This window comes from Rousettus aegyptiacus, unplaced genomic scaffold (genome assembly GCF_014176215.1).
Source record: "Rousettus aegyptiacus isolate mRouAeg1 unplaced genomic scaffold, mRouAeg1.p scaffold_m13_p_5, whole genome shotgun sequence".
Taxonomy (NCBI): Eukaryota; Metazoa; Chordata; class Mammalia; order Chiroptera; family Pteropodidae; genus Rousettus; species Rousettus aegyptiacus.
The window spans coordinates 66,085,225-66,112,935 of NW_023416308.1; the positions used below are offsets into that span (position 1 = coordinate 66,085,225).

General features: G+C 34.6%; 1 protein-coding gene and 1 pseudogene across 2 annotated transcripts in view; both read right to left on the reverse strand.

Annotated features, from left to right (window-relative positions):
• TMEM135 (transmembrane protein 135) overlaps positions 1-27,352 on the reverse strand; it is a 190,809-nt gene extending 163,457 nt beyond the window's left edge. Inside the window, exons 1-3 of one of the 2 annotated variants that reach the window (XM_016160293.2) lie at positions 27,032-27,352; positions 7,786-7,913; positions 6,032-6,124 (exon numbers count right to left, since the gene is read on the reverse strand). In XM_016160293.2, coding sequence (XP_016015779.1) covers positions 6,032-6,124; positions 7,786-7,913; positions 27,032-27,172 — 362 coding nt within the window. In that variant the 5' untranslated portion in view covers positions 27,173-27,352. The remainder of the gene's footprint in view (positions 1-6,031; positions 6,125-7,785; positions 7,914-27,031) is intronic. The other variant, XM_016160292.2, reaches the window with a different exon arrangement.
• LOC118603707 lies at positions 8,756-8,871 on the reverse strand (annotated as a pseudogene).
• Positions 27,353-27,711: the final 359 nt, after the last annotated feature.

A 27,711-nucleotide genomic window follows, 5' to 3' on the forward strand; every position in this document is an offset into this window, starting at 1 on the left:
AAATATTAATTTTCCAGGTCTTGAAATTAACATCGCCAATGAATTCTTGATGTCAGATTGAGTCATACACAGTCTGGATTGTTCATCATGTAAAACAGCTTAATAAGGTTTTAACATTACTAAGACCACACAAAGGCAGTATGATTTAACTGAATAACACTGAAGTGAAGTTACAAAACTAGGGTTCCGGTTAATTTTCTGGTACTCTATAATTATGTCATTAAAATAAGGAACAAGACTAGTTATCTAACTTACATTTTTAAATATAAAAACTATTTAAAGAAAAAAAATTTCCATTTATCACCAATATATAAAACATAATATTGGACCTACTCTGGTTCAAAGGAGAAGGAGGTCTAGACAAAGCAACTGAGCCACACCTCTCCCACCCAGGCAATGTCCCTCCTCAGCAGGACCTAATACACCTCCGCAGAACAAAAGAATTCTATTGCTCCTCTAAAAAAGAATTTAAAAATCATTAATAAGATGATCTGCAAGGTCCCTTTTAGTTCTTCTAGGATTTGTACATGTGAATTGAAATTGGTCTTACTAATCTTTACCAATCTTATCAATTCCTACCAAATTCTAAATCAAAGATGTTCTAATAGTACTTATTTTAAATAAATTATGTAAAAAAAAAAATTAGGGTAAAATCAACATCGAAGAGTCACACTGCAGAAAAAAGTTAAATCCTCCTCCAGTGATACCTAGTCTTACCAAAAGCTGATTACATATAATGAAAAAAAAATATTCTTAATTATAAAACCAAAATATTTCTGTAATTTCGGTGGTAATGCCTGATAATACATTTCATTCTGATGTGAACTAATATATGATGCTATCTTTAAAAATATTTGTTCCACTTCTCTAACTCTTTCTCTAATATCCAACGGCAATCTCTAGTATTCAATAGCAACAGTTTCATCGCTAGCTTCCATCTGTCTGATAACATAACATTTTATCTTTAACTACTGGGTATATATTATCTTGTTTATCTTTGCATTTCACAAACCTTCAATAGTACCTGGCATCTAATTGACATTAAACAAATCACAGAATTGTGTTACTAGGAGCCTAGCCTTTTAAAAAGGAATATATTATAGAAATCAAACCACAAAAGAGAGCAACTAGAGGGAGGGAGGGTCAATTAATGATACCAATATATTAGGAAATAAAGATGTGATGAGATTCTCTTACATTTGCATAAAATTTAACAATTTATAAGGTAAAATCAATACTTTTGTAATAGAATAAAATAGTCTTTCTGACTCCATCTTGCCTGAACCTGCCCAGTTCCCATAGCATGAGAATTAGCAACTTTTGCTTAGTCCTGCAAGCAGATACGCTAATTATTAAAGGAATCTAACTCGGAGTCTAGGAATTACTGAAATAATTTCCGTGCTCAAAACTACCTCCCCAAGGAGATAAGTAAGGTATGTACAAAAATGATTATTTTTGCTTATCAAAAGATTTATAGGAACCTCGTGATTGAGACTACAGCAACCAGAGTTTCTTGACCAGAAACAAAGAAGTTTCACCATCCCCCTCGGACCCTTGCTGACTTGCAGATGTCTGCAACATTAATCATCTCCTGACCTCAAACTCCTCCCATTTTCCTCTTTCCCCTGAAATAAAAGAAACCTGAATTCTGTACTTTCTCAACAGAATTCTTTAGGACAATAGTCCACTACCCTCTGTGCTTACTGGCTTTCAGAATAAAGCTGCTTTCCTTGTCCAACTCCTTGTCACTCAACTTACTGGCTATGCTGTAGCAAGCATTTCAAGCTTTCACTCAATTACACTGTAAAATCAAATTTTATTCTCTCAATAGTCCTATAAAGTATAACGCGGACAATAATATCCTCACTCTGTGAAAAATCAAGAATCAGAGAGTGGTTTCCTTCAAAATACAAAAGTAGCAAAAAGACGAATTGGAATTAGGAATCAGTTCATCTCCAGTTTCGTGTTCTTTCTAATGCACTACTTCTACAGCAGAAAATCTTTACTGAATTTCCTTTAAATTCTGCAATTCACTGACTAATTTAATATGGTGTTCTAATAGGCTTCTATGCTTAAGAGCTAAGGATGAATAAAGCCTTGAAATACTCTTACTACTAGAGGATGTACTGTTATTAAACTATGTCCTATTCTGATCTCAAGTTTCAATTTATCATTCCCAAATAACAAGAAAGGTTACTTCCTTCCTAGCTTTATCTGAATTCCAACCCAGAACTAATAGCCCCAAGAATGAGAGAACAATATCTGTGAAGGGCACAACATGTTGGATTACATAGACAAACTTTAAAGTATATTTCCCTGGTGCAGTGTCTTCACCTTCATTCCAATGGCAATTTGGTATGGGTAGAATATCAAAACAGTGATTTGTTTTATCACTTCTCCTGAGATGTTCAATATCATGAGAAACTGATATGGTAATTAAATGCTATCTTATTATTTAACAACTGACTATATCTAGACTCAGTCTAAAGACAAACAGGTCACTTCCTTCCTAGTAAGTAAATTCGCTCTAGAAACCAAATTACATGTTAAAACATTACTACAATAGTGATGGGGAAGGGGAAAATGCCAATTAGAACAAAAGATAGCCTAGGTGTAAAGAGGAGGCAGGTCTAGGGCCAAGAAGGACAATAATTTTCTAAATTTCACAAAAGATTCTGAGATACAAATACTCCCATACTGCTGAAAATTACTAGGTTAAAAAAGACTAGTGAAGCTCAGTGAATAAACATTCTAAAGTTGATCAAATACGTCTTTAAACCACAGATAACATTCCTTCGTTTTTTTGGTTTTCTTTTGTTTTTTTGGTGGGGGAAGGAGGTGAATCTCTTAAGTTTGCATAAAAAATTTAATGCACATCAAGGGGTACTACCTAAAAAAAGTATCAAGAACCACAGCTGTAGGAACTAATTCTGGTACTCAGAGTCTCATTCCTATGGGAAAAATATTAAAATAATTAAATTTTCCTAACATCTAAGTAGATTAAAAAGTTTCTTCATATTCTGATGAAATTCCAAGTATTATTATCTTTTATGTCATTAGTATATCTAATTAGATGAGCAATATGCTTTTTTTCTGGAAACTTTAGTATATATATTCTTTTCGGTAACCTCAAACTTTTGAAGGGTACTGTATGTAACATACATCATGACTAAGGTCACTAAGACATACAGAAGGAATAGTGTGACTCCTAAATTCTAATTACGTGTGTGTGTGTGTGTGTATTCTACAGATGAGAAATTAGAGATTGAAAAAAAAAAAAACAAAGTAAACATTCCTAAATGTTTTACTAAGAGGCATTATTTAATCATCTTAGAAAGTTTTTCAAGGTGTAATATATTTTCATCTGTCAGAATGTTTTACAGGAGTATAAAAATACTTCATTCAGGTATAGGAATGGATAAGATAAACTTGCAGTCCACAGCAAGATCCTAATCTATTATATATAGTGGATAATACAGAAGACTGCAAGATAATTTAATTTTCTGCCTGTGCAGTAACATGACACTTAAACTTGAAGATGACAAGAATTTATAAACAAAATTCATGGTATTCTTTTATTCATATATAGTTCATTCATTTTAGTCATATTTGTTTAGGAGTTTCATAACTAAAACTACATTTAACAACTCAATCCATGAGTTTGTTTAGAATACATGTGCAATTTTTGATATTTTAATACATGTCCATGTTTGAGCACCCTGCGGTTGTAATTTATCTAAATACTAAAAATCAAAGCAAATTCCATGGCAATTCTACAAAACAAAATCCATCAGAACAACTTCTTTCTGAACCACAAACAAAGCACTTCCTAAAAAAAGAAAGAGAAGACTAGTTCTTAACAGCCCACCTAGGGATCAACTAGATGTTACCAATGCTTCCTGCTGAGTTACTGTGATCAGGGTTCTTTGTGGCACAAATTTTTTTAAGCAACCTTGGAAACAACTTCAAAGCTTTCTCAGAACCCCACAGTGATGAGATTAAGATTTAAGTAAACTGTAGTCTTACAAGGTGTCAGGAGATAGCTGGTAAAGCTTGCTTAATTCTCTAAGGGGAGGAAGGGAGACTGAGAAAGATGGATAGATAGATGGATATGGATGGATGGATGGATGGATGGATGGATGGATGGATGGATGGATGGATGGATGGATGGATTGAAGGCTAAATAAATGGATAACTTGAAGAGAGGGAGAAAAAATAGAAAAGAAAGTTAAACGAATATAAAGACATATTTATGAACAGAGAGCTTCACTTAAGTGTGTGTTTATATATTTCCATCATATCTTTGCATATGTGTGTATATGTGTGTATACCCATACTGTATATTTTAATATTAATATTGTGGTTAACATCAATAACACAATATTGTGTTTAACATCGATAATACTGTTTAAACAAATGTTGATCTTCAAAGAAAAGTTTGATATTTTTAAAACTGACATTTTAAAAATAAGATCTAGACTAATACATCAACCAAAAAGAATATAACTTCAAAAAGCAAGTAACATCAAAAATACTATCTTATTCAAGTGCTAAAAATAAATAAATCATTGCAAACTTGGTTTAAAGCATTCTTAAAGTTTCACACATGAGTAACATTTTGAAATCACATATTTGAAACCAATATTCATATTTTTAAAATAGTCAGTAAGTTATAATCCCCAGAAGAACTTTTCATGACTTACAGGCAAAGAATAATAAGAATACCTAACATTTAACACTATGCGTCAGGCACTGTTCTAAGTAATTTTACATGTAGTGACTCATTGAATCCTCTGAATGACTATATGAATAGATTATCACTCTCCATTTTTTAGGTAAGGAATAAGCCACACAGTAAGTGGCAGAGCCAGTGTCCTAAGCCAGTAGTATACCTCCAGAATCCATACTCTTAACCACTAATCTGTACTGTCCTCTCAAGTGGGGTAACTTATGTTTCTAGCAATGCTGACTTGATTATGCTGTGGTCATATCTACCAGTCCTTCAATTTTAGAATTTTAATAATCCAAAAGAATTATGATATAATCATAGAACCATGAAAATTTAAATTACATTTATAAGAATACATTAAAAGTGGCTTCAAGTGATTTAAGTAAATATTTGGTTACCTGGTAAGATCTATAGTTTTACAAAGGAATCACTGATTATAAAAAACATCTTTATAAACTGAAAGATGACCTTAACTTGATCAATACATGACCCCATCTTGATTATCGGGGATAAAGAAGGAATCAAAGCAATTGTCAGCAATAATTATTATTAATGAGATGGCAAAAATTATTTTAAATGGAAGCTTTAACTTCAACTATTTACCTGACTAAAAATTTTACATAATATTTTGTAGCATTTTATAGAAATCTTATTATTTCATATTTCACATGGAACATTTTCAGGTTGAATAAAAATGAAAATACTTTTTTGAACAAGAGGATGCCTTAAAAATAATAATTGATTTAACAAAGGTCACTCAATGAACCTGAAGCAAATTATAGATCCAGATGATAACAGAAAAACTACTGTCAGGTTTGACTTTGGGCAGTGAACATATAATGCAATTTATAGATGATATATTACAGAGTTGTACACTTGAAACCTATATCATTTTATTACCCAATGTCACCCTAGTAAACTTAAAAAGATTAAAAGAAAAAACTATTGTTAATTTCCTTAGGTGTGATAATGGTACTGTGGTTATGAAGATCTTTAACTAGAGTTTATATGTGTCATATTTTAGTTAGGCACATCAAAGAACTCTCTAATTTTTTAGTAAACAAAGACTAACGAATTTTATTGCTCTATAATGTCAATCTTTATATTTTTAAGTTTCATAAGCGTAAAAATAATACTAGTACAAAATTAAATTTTCCATCAAATATCTGTAAGACTAAAAACATGTGTTGAAATATTTCTCATATCTGGACAATAAACAGTAAGTTAAAAACAATTTTTTCCTAGTTGGCATGGCAGGCAGTAAATTAGTTCTTTTAAATATACAGATAAGTAAAAATTTACCTGCTTTTTCTTTCAACTAGAATGGCCACATAAGATGCTGGCAGAGCGGCACCAAAGCCAGGACTCCAAAAGTAGAATTTTCCAAGTATCTTCCTGAAATTCAAATTTGGAATGTTTGTATGAAACTTCTAGTTGGTCATTTCAGTTATTACGAATAGAAATTCCTTTTCTCAGACCACTTTCTTATCTAAATATCCCACAGCACCCCAATTAAACATGTCCAAAACCAGACTCATTATTTCTGTCCCCTATCCTCATGAACTTATCCTCTACCCTCTATTTTCCTAGGTTAGTGGCATCAACAACTACCTATCCACCCATGTGTGACACTTGGAGACATCCTTGGCTTCTTCTCCTCCCTTACCCCACGTATTAAATCACTCCCCTAAATTTTTCCATATGTAATTAATCTCTCAAATTCCTCTCCAACATACTGTCCCCAGTCTTAGTTTAGTCCCTCCCCATCTCTCATTCAGGCTACTAGAGCAGCAAACTAATAGGTAGTTCTCCTCCCAATAATTTAGTTAGTTATATTCATTCAGACATTCCCTGAATTCAACATTGCTCACTATACAAAAGCACTTTATGTTCTCAGTCTCCCTATCTATCAAATGGGAATAATATTACCTATCTCACATAGCTGTTGTGAGGACTACATGAGATATTTCTCAGCAGCATGCACAGCACATAGAAAACACTGAGAAAATGTTAACTGTTATTTTAATTATTACCGTTATTACTATTTTTAACACATAATAATCAACAAAGTCTCTCCCTCTTTGCTTCTACAACCCTTGATAACTTCTTACAGTACTTAATAAAGTATTTGACAGTTTTAAATTACATGTCTACATAGTTTTTTTAAAACCTAATTATCTCATGACTAGAGTTTTAATACATTAGAAACTTTCCAGAGACCACATGAATCATCAGTTTCTTAGATTTTCAAGTCAACTTAAAGGCGTGATTCACTCAATAATATAAACCTTATCAATTATTTTCTACACAATGTAAAAGTTCATAAATATCAATATTTTAGGGGAAAAAATCTGTAAAAGACATTTGGAAATTGTATTTTTAATTGCGGTTAAACTATACCTACAGAACTCTGGGCAACACTAATGGGATAACACTAATGTGATGATAAGGTGAAGTTATTATTTTAAACTTGACAGATTTTAAAAAATACTAGTTTGGGTTTTCAACAATCAGTGAGGAAAAAGATAAAAAGTAAAATATTTAATGAAACTGAATTCTAACTGCCTATATTGAATGAAGCACATCACACAGGTAATGTATATAGGTCTAAATAAGAATCAAAAGTTTCATCAGTAGGATGTGCTGGAAGTTAACTTACTGTTTTATATACAAACACGAGCATTTTATAATCCCTTTGAAGTCTGTTCACTGCAGGTGGACTTAACCTATATCGTGGACAATTGCTTTGAATTCCTGATCTACGAAATTGAAAAGTTGAGAAATTTTCATCAACAAGTTGGTAAATATAGTAGCCCTTTTAAAGCATTTTTGCTATATAATCACAGCAATAACTTGAAGTTTATATTATATCTTTAGGCGATGAAGCCTACAACTCCTGGTTTTATAAGGTTTCTTTGGGACAAATAAATGTTATTTCACAGATAGAAAAAATATATACAAGCAGTGATCTACACAACATTTATATAAACATGTGTTTGTTTCTTTTTCAACAAAGGAATTTGTATTGACCTCCAAAGGTGATTATAAGTACCAACCTTAAAATGCAAAAGAAAGCCATATACAAGGCCCCATTAGCAGTCAAAAATGAAGCAGATTGTAGGATCTCAGGGAGTAGTTTGTATAAATAATAATCTAATTTTCGTTTCCGGAGAATTGCTGCAATCTGAAAAGAGAAAGACTTTTTTGTTTAATCCAACCAACTTTACCCACTTAAATTAACTCTTACTTGTAAGCTACTGAATAACAGCATATATTTTTAAATTAAAGTAGAAACTCTGGTATTATTCAGGTTCCTCTATAAAAATATAATTTCTAGGACAGAAGATATTTTAGTTTATTGAAGGTATAATGGGTAAAATATACACTAGAAATTACGTCATGGGTCATATAATGAATAACAAATGTCCAGGTAAATATTTATAATGCCTTTAAAGTCTTAAACTGAAAAGTAAAATATATTTTTTAAATAGAGGAAAAGAAGCATAATTCAACAGAAATTGAATGCTAAAACAAAATTGCATTATGGATGTTATCAGCCTGGATATTAGAGAACCTCAATAAGAGAAATCAGAGAAATTCATTCAGTTACTCAAACATGACTACTGTGTGATGAAACTCATGCTGGGAATAAAAAAAGTAAAAAATAAAATGAATGATTTATGGCCTAATGAAGCTGATCCAAAAAAATAAAGGTCCGAAAAACAAATATCAAGAATCTAGCTTAATGTAGGTAGGTACCATGTGCTACCAGAACACAGAAACAGGAACAAGTTCCTGTATATAGAACTGCAGAAGTTTATCCCAGAAATATTTTATAAGGAATATTTACCTATGAGTCTTCATGACTTATCTTTTGAATTTAGGTTAAAAACATATTTGTTTTTAAGGTATTTTGTGTATGAACTTTGACTTTAAAAGATAGGTTTCAAGATTAAAACAAAAAAGCCCTGAGATAATTTACTTTATTATTATTATTATTATTATTATTATTATTATTATTATTTATGCTTACAGCACCTGGTCTTCCTAGGTGGTCTCCCATCCAAGTACTAACCAGGCCCAACCCTGCTTAGCTTCCAATATCAGACATTGGGTTTATTCAGGGTGGCATGGCGGTAGACCATGGATTGTGGCTCCACTGGGGCGGGAACCCAGGACCTTCTGCATGTAAAGCAGACATGCTAACCACTACACTATGGAGCCATGCCCCCTGAGATAATTTAATAATGATATCCTCATGAAGCCTCTAGAATTTTATTCATCTAGAACTTTACCATCTAGAACTTTATTCAATTAAACAAATTGTTATTAAGAATTATGCCATATACACATACACACAAAAAGTGATGAATAAGATCTAATCCTTGTCTCCAAGGAACATAAAATCTTATAAAGAAATAGATTAAAAGAAATACATTAAAAATACACTAAAATATGGCAGTGTAGTAATGGTACACTACAAAAAATAGAAACTGCTATAAAAACACATGCTAGGGAACGACTAAAAGGAGACGACAGGTCTGGGCGGGTGGTGATGTCTGGAAAATTTCACTAAACTTTCTAAGATGGATCTTGACAGGTAGAATTTTGACAAGACTAGTTTCTACTGTTTCTGTTACAGTGCATCCTTTTCATTCTCCCACTAAATCTCCAAATGTTATTTCTTTGTTAGTATTTCTTCCTCAGATCTCTACTCATTCTACATATGCTCTCTCTCAACGTATCACCTATTATCTCAAAGGAGAAATTCCTATTACGACTCTAACCTCTCACCTAAATTTTTAATCCATACTTCAAATGTCTATTGGACATGTCAACAAGGATGTGCCACAGGCCTCAAAAAACCAGCATGGCCAAAGTAGAACTCGTTTTATTTCCCCAAAATGCTTTTACTTCTGAGTTTCCTATCCTAATTACCTAAGCCCACCTGATTACTTAGAAACAAAATGTTGGTGTCATTTTCAATTACTCTTTGATCTTCAACTATCTCATCAGTTCTAATGGTTGTTCCTCCAGTATCTTCAGGTTTGGAATGTAGTGTCTCCTTCATTTCAGACTTAACAATGGGCAGAATCTGGTATCTATTATAATATTCAAGCAGTTACAAGGGGGAAAAATATCCTCTCTGTTCCTGAGAAGGAAGAAATAAAACTGTCCCTATTCGCAGATAACATAAATGTCTGTGTACACAGAAAATCCCAAAACAATAAAAAAGAAAAAAAGAAAAAAAAAACCCTCCTAGAACTAATAAAGCAGTTTGGCAAAAGCATAGGTTACAAGACAAAAATACAAAAATTATCTGTATTTCTATATAAAAGCAATGAACACGTGGACACTGAAATTAAAAATACAACAATATTTATAACTCCTCAAAAAAAACGAAATATTTAGAGAAATATCTACAACACTTATATAGCTCTTATATGCTAAAAACTACACAAGTCTAATGAAAGAATCAAAGATTATGTAAATAAATGTTCATGGATTAGAAAACTCAATATGGTAAAGATGTCAATTCTCCCCAAAGTGATATACAGGTTTAACAAAATTTCTATCACAATCTGAGAAAGCATTTTGTAAATATAGACAAGATTATCCTGAACTTTACATAGAAAAGCAAAGGAACTATAAGAGCTAAAACAATTTTGAAAAACAGAAAAAAGTGGAAAGATTCAGTCTACCAGATTTCAAGATTTATTATATAGCTACAGCAATCAAGCTTTGTGATATTGGGAGAAAGCCAAGTAGATTAATGAAATAGAATAAAGAACATAGAAACAGACCCACACAAATATATCCAACTGACTATATCAATGGCAATATTTTGGTTGCAATATCTTACTACCACTTTGCAATATGATACCATTGGGAGAAACCCAATCTCTATTGTTTCTCTATTATATCTTACAATTGCATAAGAATGTATAATTATCTCAAAATAAAATGTTCAATTAAAAAAAAAGCAGTCATCCACATAGCTAGTGGTCATATGAAACATGCTCAGCATCATTAATCAGAGTACTGCACAATGAAATACCAGTATATGCACACCAGCATAACTAAAATAAAAGAACTGATAATGCAAAGTACTACCTGAAATAAAGTAACTGGAACTTCACACATTGCTGGTGGGACTATAAACCTGCACAATTATTTTGGAAAGCTGTTATTATCTAATGAAATTAAATGTATACTTAATCTATGACCCAGCAATTCCACACCTAGGCATATACCCAAGAAAAATAAGTGCTTATTTCCAGCAAAAGTTATATTTTTATAGCACTATCTATAATTACAAATACTGTAAAACACCTAAATATCCATTAATGGTAGAGTGGATAAATTGTACATATTTCCAATATTGGTACACTGTAAGATGCAGGGAAAATCTGACATAATACATGGAAAATAAGCTGGGAACTTATCATCACTGTGCTCTAACCTAGAGCTTCCAACCAGGGTTTTATAAATGACTGAAATACTGATCCTCTCAACAGTCCGGGTAACTAGGCCAGGCCTAGGGTAACAGTAGGGCAATAACCATGTCAGTTTTCCCTGGCATACCGCCCAATTATTGTCATTTTATATGTACACCACAGCATGCTACAGTGTGAAAAAAGGTTAGGAAACACTGACCTACCCAAATAATGTAAGACCAATTGCATTAGCCATGTAGTAATTTTAAGACCTTGTCCAGATGCATCTAAAATTATTATCAGACATCATCAGACACCTTCGCAAATATCATATTTTATAGCAAAAATGCTGCAAGGTTCATATGCTTTGATCAAGTAATTCCACGTTAATTCCTTATGAATTTTCCAAATATGCATGAAAACATTCAGCTAAACACCAGTATATAATAGTACTGTAATTAAAATATATATCTGTATTTATTTATTTATATTTTTATAACCCAGTTTTTAAAAGACTATTTCATGACCAGAGAAAAATGAATCAAAATATATAAAGTGAAGACAGATTGCAACAAAACAATTTCTAATGAACATGTGAAACAAATGCTAGAACATTATGCACTAGTTATCTCTGAATGATAACAGATTATTTTAATCTCCTTTTTTGTTCTGGGGAACTTTCCAGACATTCTACAATAAACATGTTACATTTTTAAAATTGGAAGGGAAAAAACACATATGAGAAAGTGTTATTATAGAAAAAATCTAAATAATAGAAATAGCATGATGGAATAAAAAATAAATGATATGACTTAATCTTAGTTATTTCTATGAAGGATCCTTGTTTAGACGCTCTTTAGATTTCATTTTCCTCATTTATTAAAAAAAGAGATTGAGTTAAATGACATAGGAGTGACATCAGCAAGATGGCAGAATAAAAGTTTCCAGCACTCATGCCCTCATAGAAAGAATAACTATACATGTGCAAAAATACCTTCACAAGAGCTAAGGGTTCCAGGTGAGAGAGTACAGCTTCTTGGTCAAGCACAGAAATAAGAAAAGATGCACTGAAGAGTGTAGCAAAGACAATCTCACATTTCCCATGTTACCCAGCCCCCAACCCCAGGCAACACAGTGTGAAGAAAGATACCCATCCAATGCAGGAAGAAGAGTGAAGTGAGTACCTAACTTCATCACAAACCCCAGAACCAAGCCTGTCAAGTGAAACCAGGCACCACACAAACCCAGAATACAGGAGTGTCCAAGAAGATTCAGGCTACAGACCCATCTTAGCAACAGGTCAACCTCCACGAAACCAGGCTCTAGGCTTCCCCCAGTAATTCAGGCTTCACGACAAACACTGAAGTCCCAGATACCAGACCTGCCCCCATGGACCCAAACACAAGGACCCAAACGCCAGTGAATCCAGGTTCTAGGCCTGCCTCCAAGCAACAGACCAGCCTGGTGAAAGGGGACAGCAATACAATCAAAGTAGGGGACTTTAATACTACACTTTCAACAATGTATAGATCATTCAGACAGAAAATCAATAAAGAAGATTTGGAATCAAATAACACTATAGACCTAACAGACATATACAGAACATTCCATCCATCAATACATTCCTTTCAAGCCACATAAGGCATTCTCAAAGACAGATCATATATTAGGCCACTAAATGAGTCTTAAAAATTTTTTTAAGGTTGAAATTATATCAAGTATATCAAGTATCTTTTCTAACCACAATGATATGAAACTAGAAATCAATAACGAGCAAAACTGGCCAATTAATAAATATGTGGAAATTAAACATTCATGAAAAAAAACAATGGGTCAAAGAAAAATCAAAAGGAAAATAAAAAATATCTTGAGACAAATGAAAAAGGGAATAAAACATATCAAAACTCTTGAGATGTAGCAAAAGCAGTTCTAAGAGGGAAGTTTATAGCAATAAATGCCTACATTTAGAAAAAAGAAAATTCTCAAATAACTTAACTTTCCATCTCAAGAAAAAGAATAAACTAAACCAAAAGTTAATATAAAGAAGAAAATAAAATCAGAGCAGAAATAAATTAAATAGAGACTAAAAAAAATACAAAAGATCAATGAACCTAAGAGTTGTTTTTTTAAAAATATAAAATATGGAATCAACCTAAGTGTCCACCGACAGATGAATGAATATAAAGAAAATGCAGTATATGTATACAATGGAATATTATTCCGTTTTTACAAAGAAGGAAAGCTTGTCATTTGCTACGACATCAATGCACCCAAAAGACATTACGCTAAGTGAAATAAGCTAGACACAGAAAGTCAAATATTGCATGATCTCACATAAATATGGAATATAAGAATGTCAAATCCATAAAAGTAGAGGAGATTGATGGTTACCAGAGCCTGTGGTGGTGGGGAAAACAGAGAGATATCGGTCAAAGGGTAGTACAAAGTTGCAGTTATGTAGAAGAAATAAGTCTACAGATCTAATGTACAGCATGATGACTACAGTTAACACTATATTGAATGATAAAAATATGCAAGGAGAGTAGATTTTAGGTGCTCTCATCACCTAAAAAAAAATGTCACTATAGGAGGAGATGATATGTTAATTAGCTTGGTTGTAGTAATTATTTCACTATATGCATATGAAAATCATCTTGTTGAAAAATAATACATAGCTCAAATCATGTTGAAAAATAAAAAAGTCGACACTGAAAAAAAAAAGATATTTTTCTCCACTTCTAAAACTACATAATTTTTAAAAATAAGTAATACTGGAAAGATAGGTTAACTATGTAGAACAAAAATTAACTTTGACCCCTGCCTCATGCTATACACAGAAATTAATTTGAGATAAATCATAGATTTAAAATTGAAAAGTATAAACAATAAAGAAAAAAACACAGGCAGATATTTTCATGAACATTCCAGTTATAAGTCAAGACAGAAGCATTTCAGCACAGGGCAGATATGGAGACCAATCTAATACAAAGGCTATAAAGACTGAAGAGTGACGTAAAACTATAACAACAGGCCCCCAACTTAGGAGTTTCTTTACAAAAATATCATGATTAAACATCTATCAGGCCCACATACATTTCATCTTATTCATTTATATCCTTTGGTCTGTTTCCCGTGTGATTAATGCAGCACATTTGCCCCAGAGATGGTTGACTAGTATTGGGATTGCAGTGTATGGCCATGGAACAGAACAAAGCTAACTGGACCTCGAAAGGATTGACCTCATGATCTTAGCCTTATTAGTACCAAAACTTAAGGCAGCAGTCTTTGTTATCCACAGAACTTGATCATTAACTGTCCCAGAAAACTATTCCTACAAAGTCTGACAAATCTTATTAACTTCAGAGTATAAAACAGTTCACAATAAGAAACAGTTGATTTTATGTTTTATTTATTTAATCTTTCTTAACATAATCACTAACAAAAAATGATTTATTTCATTAAAGCAGAGTTTCTCAACCTCATTTTGGACCAGGTAATTAATTCACTGTTGTGGAGGGCTATCGCCTGCAGGGATGTTTAGCAGCATCTCTGGCTTCTACTCTGTAAATGCTAGTAGCATACCCTCAGCTATGAAAAACAAAAATATGGTTTATATCTATATATGGTAGGTATGACACACACACCCCCTTTTGGTTCTGTGTCCCTGGAGAACCCTAATTCATTGCATTTAAATTGCTTCTAACATTTTTAAGGTTAAAACTGTAAACTAGAGGCCAAATTTAAACACCTAAAAAAAAAAAAAGGAGACAAGAAACCAAGTATCGCAAGCTAATGTGGCTAAAATTTGCATATATTTTCATAGTTTTCAAAGCTTTTACATATGCACTATCTCATATGATTCCCACAGAAAATTATGAAGTAGTTAAAGCAGAATTATCATCTATACACAGATGAGGAAACTGAGGGTCCTACCACAAACTTTAGAATAAAACAAAAACTCAGATCTTATAACTTATTTCCAATGCACCTACTTTATGCTGCCTTATCATGTACAGAGAAACAGCTTATTAAACAAAACAAACAAAAAACTAGGGCAACTTTGTTAATAATATATGCTAGAGAATATAAGCAAATCTTTAAAAAGTATTCCTTAGCTACTTACTATAAAGCCGCCCTATAATGAAAATATACTGTAGATATAATATTCAGATAAAATATAATCAAGAACAAAACTCTGATTGAGCCCTGTGTACATTATAACCGTGATCCAATATTTTTTGGTAATGTAGGGACAGTCTTGAATTCACACAACTGTTACTTCAACTAACTGATATAACTCACTATGAAATACTATAACCTTAAACTAAAACATTTTTTTCATTTAAGAAATCATCTTAAAGGAGAATTATCATCTATGTATAGATAGGAAACTGAGGGCCATACTTAAGAAAACAATATCGCATTTATGAAATCATCTTCTACATACTTAAATACAAATATCATGAGCGCTAATAAGAAATACCTTAATTAATAAAGAAAAATTCTAATAACACTAATAATAATTCTTTTTGGAGAACTTTATTCATATTAAAAATAAAAGGTATGCACAAATATTCCAGTCTCTCCAAATAAAAACATTGGGAATACTGAACTGAATCCTTAAAACTGAACTCAAGCAAACTAAGAATTAAAAACAGAGAAGTAGGGATAATTTGATCACAAGAAGAAATTACAGATATCAGGGGACTATGCTAACTAAGACACACAAAACTGCCTCACCATCTGTTGGTATATAAAGTTCCATTAACAGAAGACAAAGCCATTCTCAAAAGGTTTAAACTGCACTTGTACTCAAACATTTGCTAAAACTCACACTGAAGTTTAAAAATTAGTCTATCAAGTACTTGATAGACATAAAATTCACTATTTTCTGATGGGGATAACCCTGACCATCTACCTGAACCAGAAAAGAAATTTAACCATTGTTAAGTGAAAAAAAAAAAAAAAAAAAAAAGCTTTAAAAAGATGCTTACCCTCCCAGACCTCAAAATTTTGTCTAAAACAATCGTGATTTACCTTTAAGTAGATGAAGACAAATAGAAGTTAAAAGTTTTCTAACATTTATATTTGAAACTTTCTGACTATCTTAATTTTAATTATAGATTTTAATTAGAAGGGAGCTTCAATTTCAGAGAACCTGTTAATCAAGGTATTTGTATGGTCTGAGATGTTTTATTACTACCTTTGGCTTTCAAACCTAAGTAAAAGTCAAAGTCAAAATGAAAGAAACCAAGTTCTTGACCTGGGTATTACATTTAAGAAATCATCAAATAATCTCTTTCTATAAAGTAATTCTTTCTTATTTTTCTCAATTACCTCACATTAAAATTTGGGTTTTATGTCACAAATGCTAAGTCTAACATATTCACTTGATATATGTTCATATACACACTATGTCACTGTTACTTTGTTGGGAAAGCCTTCCCAAACCCACCACACTTAGAAAGGGTCCTCTTGTAACACTGTGGTAAACATCCTGTACTTCTTAGTAACACTTATCACAGTTTAAACAATTTCTTCTATATTATTTTAAGTTTACCTTCTCCCTTAGCTGTAATGTCCATATACATTTTGTTCCCTATCCCTGTATTCCTGACACATTGTAGGCAATCTGTAGGGAGAGGAAATGAAGATTCAGAGTAAATACAGTTACAGTAACACTACATGTGCTCCAAATGGAACTGTGAGCACACTCTGTAATTCGGTCTGATCCTATTTTATTCAGTGTCATCTGGGCTTCAGAATTCCTGAGATAGAGGTCTGAAAATAAGGATTCCATGTCTACTTTTTTCAAGGTTTAGAAAGCAAGAATGATCAAAACAACCCTCTCTTCATCACTGTCAGTAGATACAGATTTCTTCAAAATAACTGCCAAACTGGACAAATCACAATCTAAACCCCAAAGATCTAGTAGTAATCTAGAAACCAAAGGACCTGACACATGTAATGAGTCAAAAGACTATATCAAATAAATTGTAGTAAGTTGAAAAAACTGTAAAAATTCACCATTCTTATTAGGAACCAACTCCAATCTGATGATACTTGATCTAGTATTCTTCTTTTCATACTTTTTTCACACAAATCCATTTTACTGAATATGTCTCAATGCTGCAGAAAACAAAATAACTTAAAATTTGTATTCGAGTTACTTCAATTAGTCATTCTCCTCAAGTATAAGTATGAAGACAGAGCCTCATACACAATCTGTAATATCAATTTACAATACTAATTTGATTAACTAATAAATCAGGCTCATTAACAAATACTTATTAACCATACTCCTGGTTTCCCAAGATGAAACAGATTCATCTCATGTTAAACACAAAGGGAAAAAAAACACACACAAAAAAAAATCTCAAATAACAACACTCTTTTATAGGAAATCGGTTAGTAGAAAGCAAGCTAAGATTAGTGACCAACACATTTTGAAGACTTTCCAAAAACTTTTATTTAGCTCTTAGTTAAGTAATCATTTCAATTAACTTCCCTTCCCTAATTATTACCTAGCATAGTGCCTGGTAGATATTCATTAAATAGTTGATAAATAAGTTATAAATCTATAAGCAAAGTCTTATTATTTTTATCGGAATCAAAGCTCATACAGAGATTTATAGAAAATAAAGTTTGTGCTTCAGCCTTTTGTAATCAATAAACTATCATAATCAATAAAAGCAATTACTTATATGTATATTGCTTATGCACAAATATGAGACAAGAGTTTCTCCTCAAAGTCATAACTCATAAAAAAAAGCTACCTTATAGTCATTCACTCCTTAGAAATGTTCATTTTTTAATAATTTGTTGTCCAATTTAAGATATTCCCCAGAATCAAGAGCTCTCTGTTCTAAATAACAAAACTAGACTCGAAAATATAAAATAAGTAGTGTAATTATATCTCTTGGAGGTGAATAAGCAAAGGGGAAAATGGTATGAAATGCAATCAAACAAGCAACAATCAGATCACATGAGGGTCTGTAGGCCATGGTAAAGATTTCACATTTTATTGAGAGGGAAAGTCACAGAGTTCTGAGCAGAAGAACAAATACTGATTTATATTTTAAGGCTATGTGATAGGTATTTTATTCATTTTATAGATGAGAACATTGAGGTTCACATATGTTAAGAACCCTGTTCAAGGACACAAAGCTAATAAGTGGGGGAACTAAGACATTCAAACCCATGCTCTTTCCAACTCTTAAAATAACCCCCAAAACTCTCTGCTCAAGACTTCTCTGCAACACTCTCCTGTCAACCTCTTATTATCTTTCTTACTGCTTCTTTTTTCTCTACTCCTAAAATGAACATTTCTCAGGTTGTCATCTTTCTAAACATTCTCCCTTGTTGACTAAGGACGTCTCTTCATTGTTGACCTTCCATAGCTCCAACTTTCACTTCTATTCTTATGAAATCTAAACCTAAATCTCTGGCCCCACCATCTCTCTAGAACAGCAGCTCTACATTTCTCAATGCCTCCTGGTCCCTCTCTATTCATATATTGTACTAGTTGTTCAAACTTAATATGCCCCAAGCAATCCAGCACATATCCCTGAAAATATTTTTTTCAAAAGCACTTCCATGCATTCCAATCAAGAAGGCTTAAAATCATATAGTTTCATTTGATTACTTCCCCTACTTTATATCTGGGCCACTAAATCTAACAGGTCTATATATCACTGCCAGATTAAGCTTTATGAAATAACTTCAAGCATACTACCCCTGTTGGCAACCTTTACTGATTGTCTACTACATCAAATAAAGTCCAAATTCCATCTGTCATTTTTCAAAGCATACCATATCCTATTCTACCCGCATGTCTTTTTTCATATCATTCTTCTCCCTTATCTACCACCAATTCTAGCTTTCCAAATCTTACTTTTCCTTCACGGCTACTAAATTGCCACCTCTCCCATTAAGTTTCCCCTTATTTCTCAATCATGTGATCTACCTCTATCTTTCAAACCATCTTAACTCTACCATATATTTATCTCAATGAAATTTTTCCCAGCTTTACTAAAATATAAAATTAGTTGCTCACATTTACATTGTACAATTCAATTTTTCTCAATTATAGTTGGCAAACAATAATATATTAGTTTCAGTTGTACAGCAGCGATCAGAGATCTATATAACTCACAAAGTGGTCAACTAAATCTAGTACTCCTCTTACCCCTTACATATTTTTTACAACATTGTTGACTGTCTTCCTTATGTTACATTTTATATCTCCATGTTGTATATTGTACCTATCCATTTGCACTTCTTAATTCTTGTACTTTTTCAACTTCCCTCACAACCCCTCCCATCTAGTAGCCCTCAAAATATTCTCTGTATCTATAAGTTGATTTCCATTTTTGTTGTGGTTATTTTTTTATTTTGAAATCATGTGGTATTTATCTTTCTCTATCTGACTTACTTCATTTAGCACAATACTCTCTAGGTCCATTAAGGCAATATTATTTTCCATCCCCTTCCTTTTAGTCTGTGTGTTTTAATCTAAAATGAGTCTCCTGCAGGTAGTATATGTGGGGATCTCGTTTTCTTATCCATTCAGCCTCCCTCTCTTTTGGTTGGAACACTTAATTCTTTTCCATTTGAGGTACTTATTGATAGGTATGTAGTATTACAATTCTTTATACATGTTTTTTCTTCTTAAAGAAGTCCCTCCAACAATTCCTGTAATACTGGCTTGGTGTTGATGAATTCCTTTAGCTAACTTTTGTTTTTATCTGTCCTTCAATTCTAAATGATAGCTTTACTGGATAAAGTATTCTTGGTTGTAGATCCTGGGTTTTAATCACTTTGAATATTTTGTGCCAAGCCCTCTGGCCTGCCAAGTTTCTCTTAAGACATCAGCTGCCAGTCTTATGTGCTCCCTTGTAGGAAACTAATTACTTTTCTCTTGCTGCTTTTAAGATTCTCTTTGTATTTAACCTTTGGCATTTCAATTATGATATGTCTTGGTGTGGGTCTCTTTGGGTTCACTTTTTGGGGGACTGAGTTTCCTGGAACTGTATGTCTATTTCCTTTACCAGTTAGGAAACTTTCCCATCATTATTTCTTCAAATATATTTCAACTTCTTGTTCTCCCTCTTCAGTATCCTTATGACACGGATGTTGTTACCCTTAATTTTGCCCTTTAGGCTCTTTAAATTATTATTATATTCTTGGTTATTTTTTTCTTGCCATTCTGATTGGATGTCCTTGGCTTCCTCCCTATCGGTGGTTTGATCCTCTTCTTCATCCACTCTATGGATTCCCTTTAATATACTCTTCATCTCAGATAATGTATTCTTCATTTCTGACTGGTTCTCTTTTATAATTTCCATTTCCATTTTTTATGTCTTTTATCTTTGTTAAAGTTCTCACTGAGTTCATCTACACTTTCTCTAAGTTCATTGAGCAGTTTTATAACCAGTGTTTTGAACTCTGCATCTGTTAGATTGCTTTACTCCATTATTCCTGGATCTCTGTTCTATTTCCTCGTATGGTTTCTGCTTCCTTGTCTTCCCATTTGGCTGCCTTTCTTTGTCTGTTTCTATATACTAAGAAAATCTCCTAAGTCTCCCAGTCTTATTAGCGTGGCTTTGTGTAGTAGGTGTCCAGTGGCACAGTCCTGAGAGGGGTTCAGCTGCAGCACAATTTTACCCCCAGCCTGTGTCCCTCTGGGGCCCCTTGTTAAGATTCAGCAAGCAATCCACAGATGCTGTGCTTACAGTGGCCTCAGAAAGCCATGCCCGAAACCAAGGTCAGCTGCCACCAGTGTGAGTCTTGGAGCTGCTCAGCAAGTAGCACAGAACTAACCGAGGACACACCTGGATGTGGCTTGGGTGGGGCCATGAGTTTAAGAAGTCCGAGTTTCAGGGAATCCTCTGAGTGGAGGACCTCTGTTAACTAATTTGATGATAGCTCAGCTATTGTGGTTCTACATTTGCACACTGCAGGGTGGGGGACTTAACAGAAGAACAATGGATACTACCAGCTCTTCTGCCCAGGACAAAGCCTTGCCTCCAGCCCTCGCTCCAACAACTCAGTGTCTCCCTGGAAGTCCCTGGTGCCCACAAAGCAGCCCATCCAGTGTTGGTGCTCAGAGTGAGCAAGTCCATCACTACGAAAGTCCACTTGCAGACAAGGCCCCTTTAAGAGGCATCTACACCTGCCAGCTGCAGCTGCAGCAGCCCCTGTCTCACTCAACTGCTGGGGACCAGGCAGTCTCGCGTCTTCACCCCCTCCTACCATCTACCATTGTAGACTGATTAATTATTTCTCTCTCTTGTTGTAGTGCTTCTGTTCATCTAGATCCTAGGTGACTCTGCTTGCTGTTTCCTACGTGTTTCTGTCACAACTTTGATGTGATCTCAAAGAGGGGATGAATGAAGCGTCTATCTTCTGTGCCATTTTGCCCAGTCTCTATCTCAATGAATTTTTGTTATAGGACGATACATGCCTAATCTTCCCTCCTGGACAATAAAGTCTCAATATAAGAAGTCTATCCCATTCATTTTCTTATTCTCCACTATATCACACAGCACATAGCAGCTATACTATACACAGCACCATGGAAACATAATGAATTACTGATACAGTGAATAGGGAACAAATATTCCAATGCTAATATTACTTCAGATATTACTAAACCTAATCATCAAATCTCAGTCCCCTTCCATTATTGTATATTTTTGCACCAATATTTGTGAGCAAATAATCAAAAATATGTTTCAAAGAGTCAAAAATTCATAAAAAAAAAATATTTTTCTAAATAGTAAATAAGAGATCTGGTTACCCAAAATAATCTGTATCACAAGGAATCAACTAGAGAGTTGGGTACAAAGACAATCTTATGGAAAGTCTGTTACGACAGGGAATACCGGTGTGGACGTGACTCCCTCACTCCTCCAGGTGGGTTTCTCTCTGTACCAAAATGTACTATTTTATTGAAGAAAATAAACTTTCCCAGATAGAAGAGATTTTTCAATTCATTTTGATTTGAAGAAAATTTTCTAGTGACCAAGCAAGAGGTAAAAATGCTGGCATTGAAAAATTACCTATCCAGAATTTGAAGGCTTTTTAAATTTTTTTTTATCAACCAAATATGTTTTAATAAGAATCTACTGACTCAGAAACATGAACGGTAATGGATCATAATTATTTAAATACTATATTCCAATATTTATTATCTTTTTTCTATGATCTATGATAACTAAATGGTCAAACAAAAGTAAACCAGATTTGGCCAGCTATATTCAGAAACAGTTGCTACAGAAAAGCGTGAGTTGAGAGAGTATTTAGTGCATTAGTAAATCTTCGACTAACAACTATGAGTGATGTGCTAGAACTGTAATCTGTACTCAGCAGAGATCAGGCAAAGAATAACGAGAAGACACATATAAAAATAAGTTCAACTAACTCAAGTATCATATTAAGGAATAGGAAAATTTATTGTTTAATTGCTCATTAAAAAAAAATTCTCTCTCGCTCTCCCAGTAAAAAGCAAAAGCAAATGGCCTATTACCAGAAACTTAGAAAAGTCTCATTGGTAGTCTCACATTCTCTAGAAAATCTGCTAACCACTGCCTTTAAAAACACAGTTTGCAGTATGTGCCAGAAGTACTTGACATATTATGCTATGCCTCATTGAACCTTCGCAAGTACCTATGAAGTGAAATTTACCATTTCTCCAATACTACAGACATGGAACTTGAGGCTTAGAGTGGTTATGAAATTTGTCTGTGGTCACCCTGCTAGTACTAAGTAGTAAGCTAGAATTCTAACATAGGCAATTTGATCCCAGAATCCAAGATCCCACCACCTAAGCTGTGCTGTAATACAGAAATCTGAACAGCGTCATGTAAGTACAATTAAGCTTTGGGAGCTTTGTGGAATTACCATTTTTTCCATAAAATAAAACTAGGTAAGAACATTTTAAAAAAACAACTCAGTTCATATCACTGAACTAATTTCTTCACAGTCAATGGTTTTTGAGTCTTTAGTCATTAACTAAAGACTGTCCACAACTTTTTTTTTATTCCTAAGAATTCTAACTCTTGCTTAAGTGTTTGTTTAGAGTTTAAAGGAGATTAATTGACCCTTTATAATCTAAGAAATCTGTTAGATTAAAAGGTTCAAAGGGAGTATATATTAAGTAAACATGTTCATACTCTGAAGAAGGATATAAACAACTAAAGGTCAATGAAAACGTAGGTTTTTAAATAATTCCTTCCCATAAGTGAGAAAGGTTCTACTTTGGAGTCAGCTAAGGGTAAATGCCACCATACCTAGTCAGGAGGTCCTGAAGAACGTCACCTAGATCTTAGAACCATTTGTGAGAAGTAAACTTGAACAGCATGGAATCCATCTCCCTAAGTGGACTATTGGGTATCCTAAATTTGCCAGAAATTATTGAGGGCACCATGTTTTCATTAATTTTAATGGTAGTCTAGGATTTAAACAGTTTAACAACTATTTCATGTGTATGTGTGTGGTGAGGGGTAGGCAATAACTAACATTCAAGAAACAAAATATAAGTTCCTGAAATACATTTTTGGTACATGCATAAATTGTTAGCATATATTATAACATATGTAGGATTCTTCAAAAAAACTACAGGAAGTGAATTGATAAGGAGAACTGATGATGTTTTTTACAAATTGTGAAAACACAAAGATTCACTATTAAAAGGATTAGTCCATCTACATTTCAACGGGGTTTAAGTATTGTAAGGTAAATACTGACCAAGAACAGTTGTAGACACCAAAATGAAAAGGAACCATGACAGCAGATATGGTGAACAAGAGAGGAAACATGAAAGGACAAAAGCAATTGGTTTAGTACAAAAGTATTACACATGGTAATACTTCAATTAAAAAGACTCATTTAATAGGATCCTGAAAACATTTGATTAAAATTTTCCCCCATATCAGCTTCCCCTCGAAACTTCTCCTTTTCTATCAATGGTGGCAACAGCATCAATATGGCTTGAAATCCTAGAAGCGTAAACAAATCCTCACACTGTCCCCAATACTGTCCGTCTCTAAGTCTTACTTATTCTTTCTGTGAAATGCCTCTTGTCAAATGCTTCTAAAACTGTCCTTTCATTCTTTCTGGCACTACCTTAGACCTCCCAAAATCTTCTTATTCCTGAACTATTAATGAGTTCATTCATTTATACTTGCACTCATTCAGACTTAGTAAGCACTTACTGAAGTTTTGTGCTAGTGCTAAATACATACCACCATTCTAACAGAAGATAGAAACATCAACTATAATGAATGTACAATTTTAATAATTGCAACATTGTATTAGGTCCCTACTATGTAATAGCTGCTATTCCTACATACTATAATCCCATTTAAGTCCTTACAAAAGCCCTAAAAGATGAGAAAAAAATGCCCAATTATTCAAGACGTGTTATGAACTAGAAGATATGCGATACGTTTCCAATTAATTATTTCACTCAACTCTCACAGAGAAAGACAAAGTAACACGCAAAAAGTAAAATATCTATTAACTGATGAAGCCAAGATTTAAATTCACATGTCCCTAACCCCTTTTAAAAGCCCACCTCTTCCCATACCACCTTGTATCTCGGCACCTGGGGTTACGCATTTAAACAATAATTGCCAACACTGACAAAGAGCTGTGTTGCTATGAGCCCTAAGTAGCCCCAGCCACACACACAAATATAATTGAAACAAAACTATCATGAATTAATACTTATCCTTGGTATCTGCAATGGTCTCTAATTTTTTCTATTCTCTTCCTTGTCAGTTAAAATAAAATACTGCTTAGTTCCCACTAATTTTATTTCACAACTACTTATAAGTACCAATCCAAAGTTTGAAATACACAGTTCTAAGGGATACAGGACAAATAAGATGGAGAATTTATCCTCAAAAAGTATTTACTCTATTGGAGACATAACAGCAAAACACAAACCTTTGACACCCTGCCCCCTTCTCAACTGCTGGAATAGAAAAACTAATGTACCTGTTGCTCTCCTGAACTTGACAATCATAAAACATACCAACAAACTGTCTAGTTTGTAGAGATGACAACTGTCAGACACTCAACAAACAGCTGTTAAATGAATGAGACACCATAAAAGTGCTATGGATTTTCAAAGGAGAAATTACATACACTCTCTCCCCACCCATGTCATAATCCTATGAGGGCAGGGACAATCACTTTGTATCAAGAGTTCAGTAATGTTCGTAGATGTTCTATTTAAAAAAAAAAAAAAAAAAGAGCTACAAACTGGCCACAATTCATGTGGAAAAGCAGATAAACAGGGATCTTTGCCAAAGAAAATCAAGGGAAAAATTTTCAGCTCTAATAATAAGTTTATAATCAGCCTTCACTTTCAATCCTTAGTACTCAAGGTATGGCTCTGAGTTCAGCTGCATCGATATTACGTGGGAGTTAGTGAGAAATGCAGAACGTCAGGTCACACCCAGACCTACTGAATTGGAACCTCAATTTTAACATGATCCCTTAAGGCAGGAGTCCCTAGTTCCCCCAGCCATGGACCTGTACTGGTGTGTGGCTTGTTAGGAATGATGCCACACAGCAGGAGGTGAGCAGCAGGTGAGCAAAGAATCTTCATCTGTATTTGGAGCCACTCCCCAGAACTAGCATCACCACCTCAGCTCCATCTCAGATCATCAGGCATTAGATTTTCATAGGACCACCAGTCCCTGGTACCAAAAAGGTTGGGACCATCGCCCTAAGGGGATTCCTAACATACATTTAAGTTTGAAAAACATCCGTCTATATAATAAAAATAAAACTGGCTTCTGCAAGCTCAAAGAAAGTTACCATTTTCTCCTTTGTTATCTCTGCAACAAATAAACTTTTCGAGAAATACTACAGATATGGCTATGGCCTGCTTCCAGGCATAATAGGGTATACATAACCCAAAGTATTACTCAGTGAGAAGACCATCTACTGAATACTGAGTGAAACTTTCAAGAAACATACAAAAAACATGACCTCTGCCTTCTTAAGACAAAGTTCTATTGGGCAAGAAAATGAGAGACTGAACTTCAATAACCAAAGTAATCTTTCACACCAAGGACAAGGCTATCAGGAAAAAAAAAAGATGCTGGTGACAGTATTTAAGAACAAACTTCCTTAACTTCCTTAACTTCCTCAGTGATACGAACACATATTTCCAAATATTCTCTATTAAAAATTCCAAACTAAGATAGCCCTATATGTATATCTATGTGACATAAAGTCAGATTTCCTAATCACCTTCGCTGACTCTGACTGGAATCAATCACCCTTTAAATCACCGCAAAATCTCAACAAGGTGTCTACTTTGTGAACTTTCAAAAACACTTAAAAAGCCCTCAAACCACAATCCTGTCATTCCAAACAGATCAAATCTGAGGCATGCTATCAAATATGTCCTATAAAAAAAAAATGGCTTTGAGGGGACAAGAGAATTTATATGAGAAAAGGATATTTCTTATCGCCTCTCTGACCTCTTCATCTCAAGGCAAGAGAAAGGCAAAACAACGCAGGTCCCTGTAGTTATAATTTTAAGTGCCCTGAACGTAATCCCAGAGTTAGGAGTCAATTCTCTTCCCAACAGGCATTGAGATGACAGCTCAACCTCTAACTCCCCTCCCCTTCTCCCGTCCCGTGTGGGATTTGGGATATCCGCCCCTTGCAACCTCCTCCATCCCAGCTACTCTCGTCCCCTACTCCCCCGCCCCACCCCCAAAAAAACATCCTGACCTCTCCAAATGAGAAACAGACATAGGGCGCGTCCCCAGGCCTCTCTGGAGCAAGACTGTACCCCCGCTCCACTCTCCTCACTAAACTCGCCCCTGACGAGTCTCACCAAGTACAGGGGGACATAGATCTTCAGGGACTCCTCCAGGGCGCACCCGGTGATATGCAAGAAGGAGACCCCGCAGGAAGGGTGCCAAGTGTGGCCGATCTCGTAGCAGTTATGAGGGATGGACTTGCTGAAAGCCGCCATGACGAGGAGTTGAGCGGAGGAGACGCCAGCGGGTCGAGCCGAAGTTCGGAAGGGAGGTAGGAAGGAGGGGCCGGTGCTCACGTCCAAGCGACACGAGCTCGCGGGGCGGGACACGGGGCGGGGTGCGCAGCAGAGGGAAAGGGTCACGCGAGCGGGGTTACTCTGGGCCGACGTCCTCGGATGTTGAACGCTCGACGTATCGCAGCTTGAAGGGGCGGGGCGCGCACCGGGAGGCGTGGAGAGGCGGAGCGTGCGCGCTCCCCAAGCCGGTCTCCGGCGGGGGCGCGCACCACCCCCCGCCCTGCTGCGAGCGCAGAGCGGCGCGCAGAGCGCAAGGCGTGAGAGCAGTGCTCAGCGACGCGCCTGCTTGCTCACTCAGCACGCTGGGCCGGCCTTGTAGCGCGAGCGCTTGGGCGAGGGTGCAATGACAGGAGACCTGTGTCCCGCTGTACTCCAGTTTCTGTCCTCTGCAAGCTCGGCTATGTAGAACTGAGGACAGTGTCAAAAAAGGATTAAATGTCTTTACTGGGAGCTGGTGG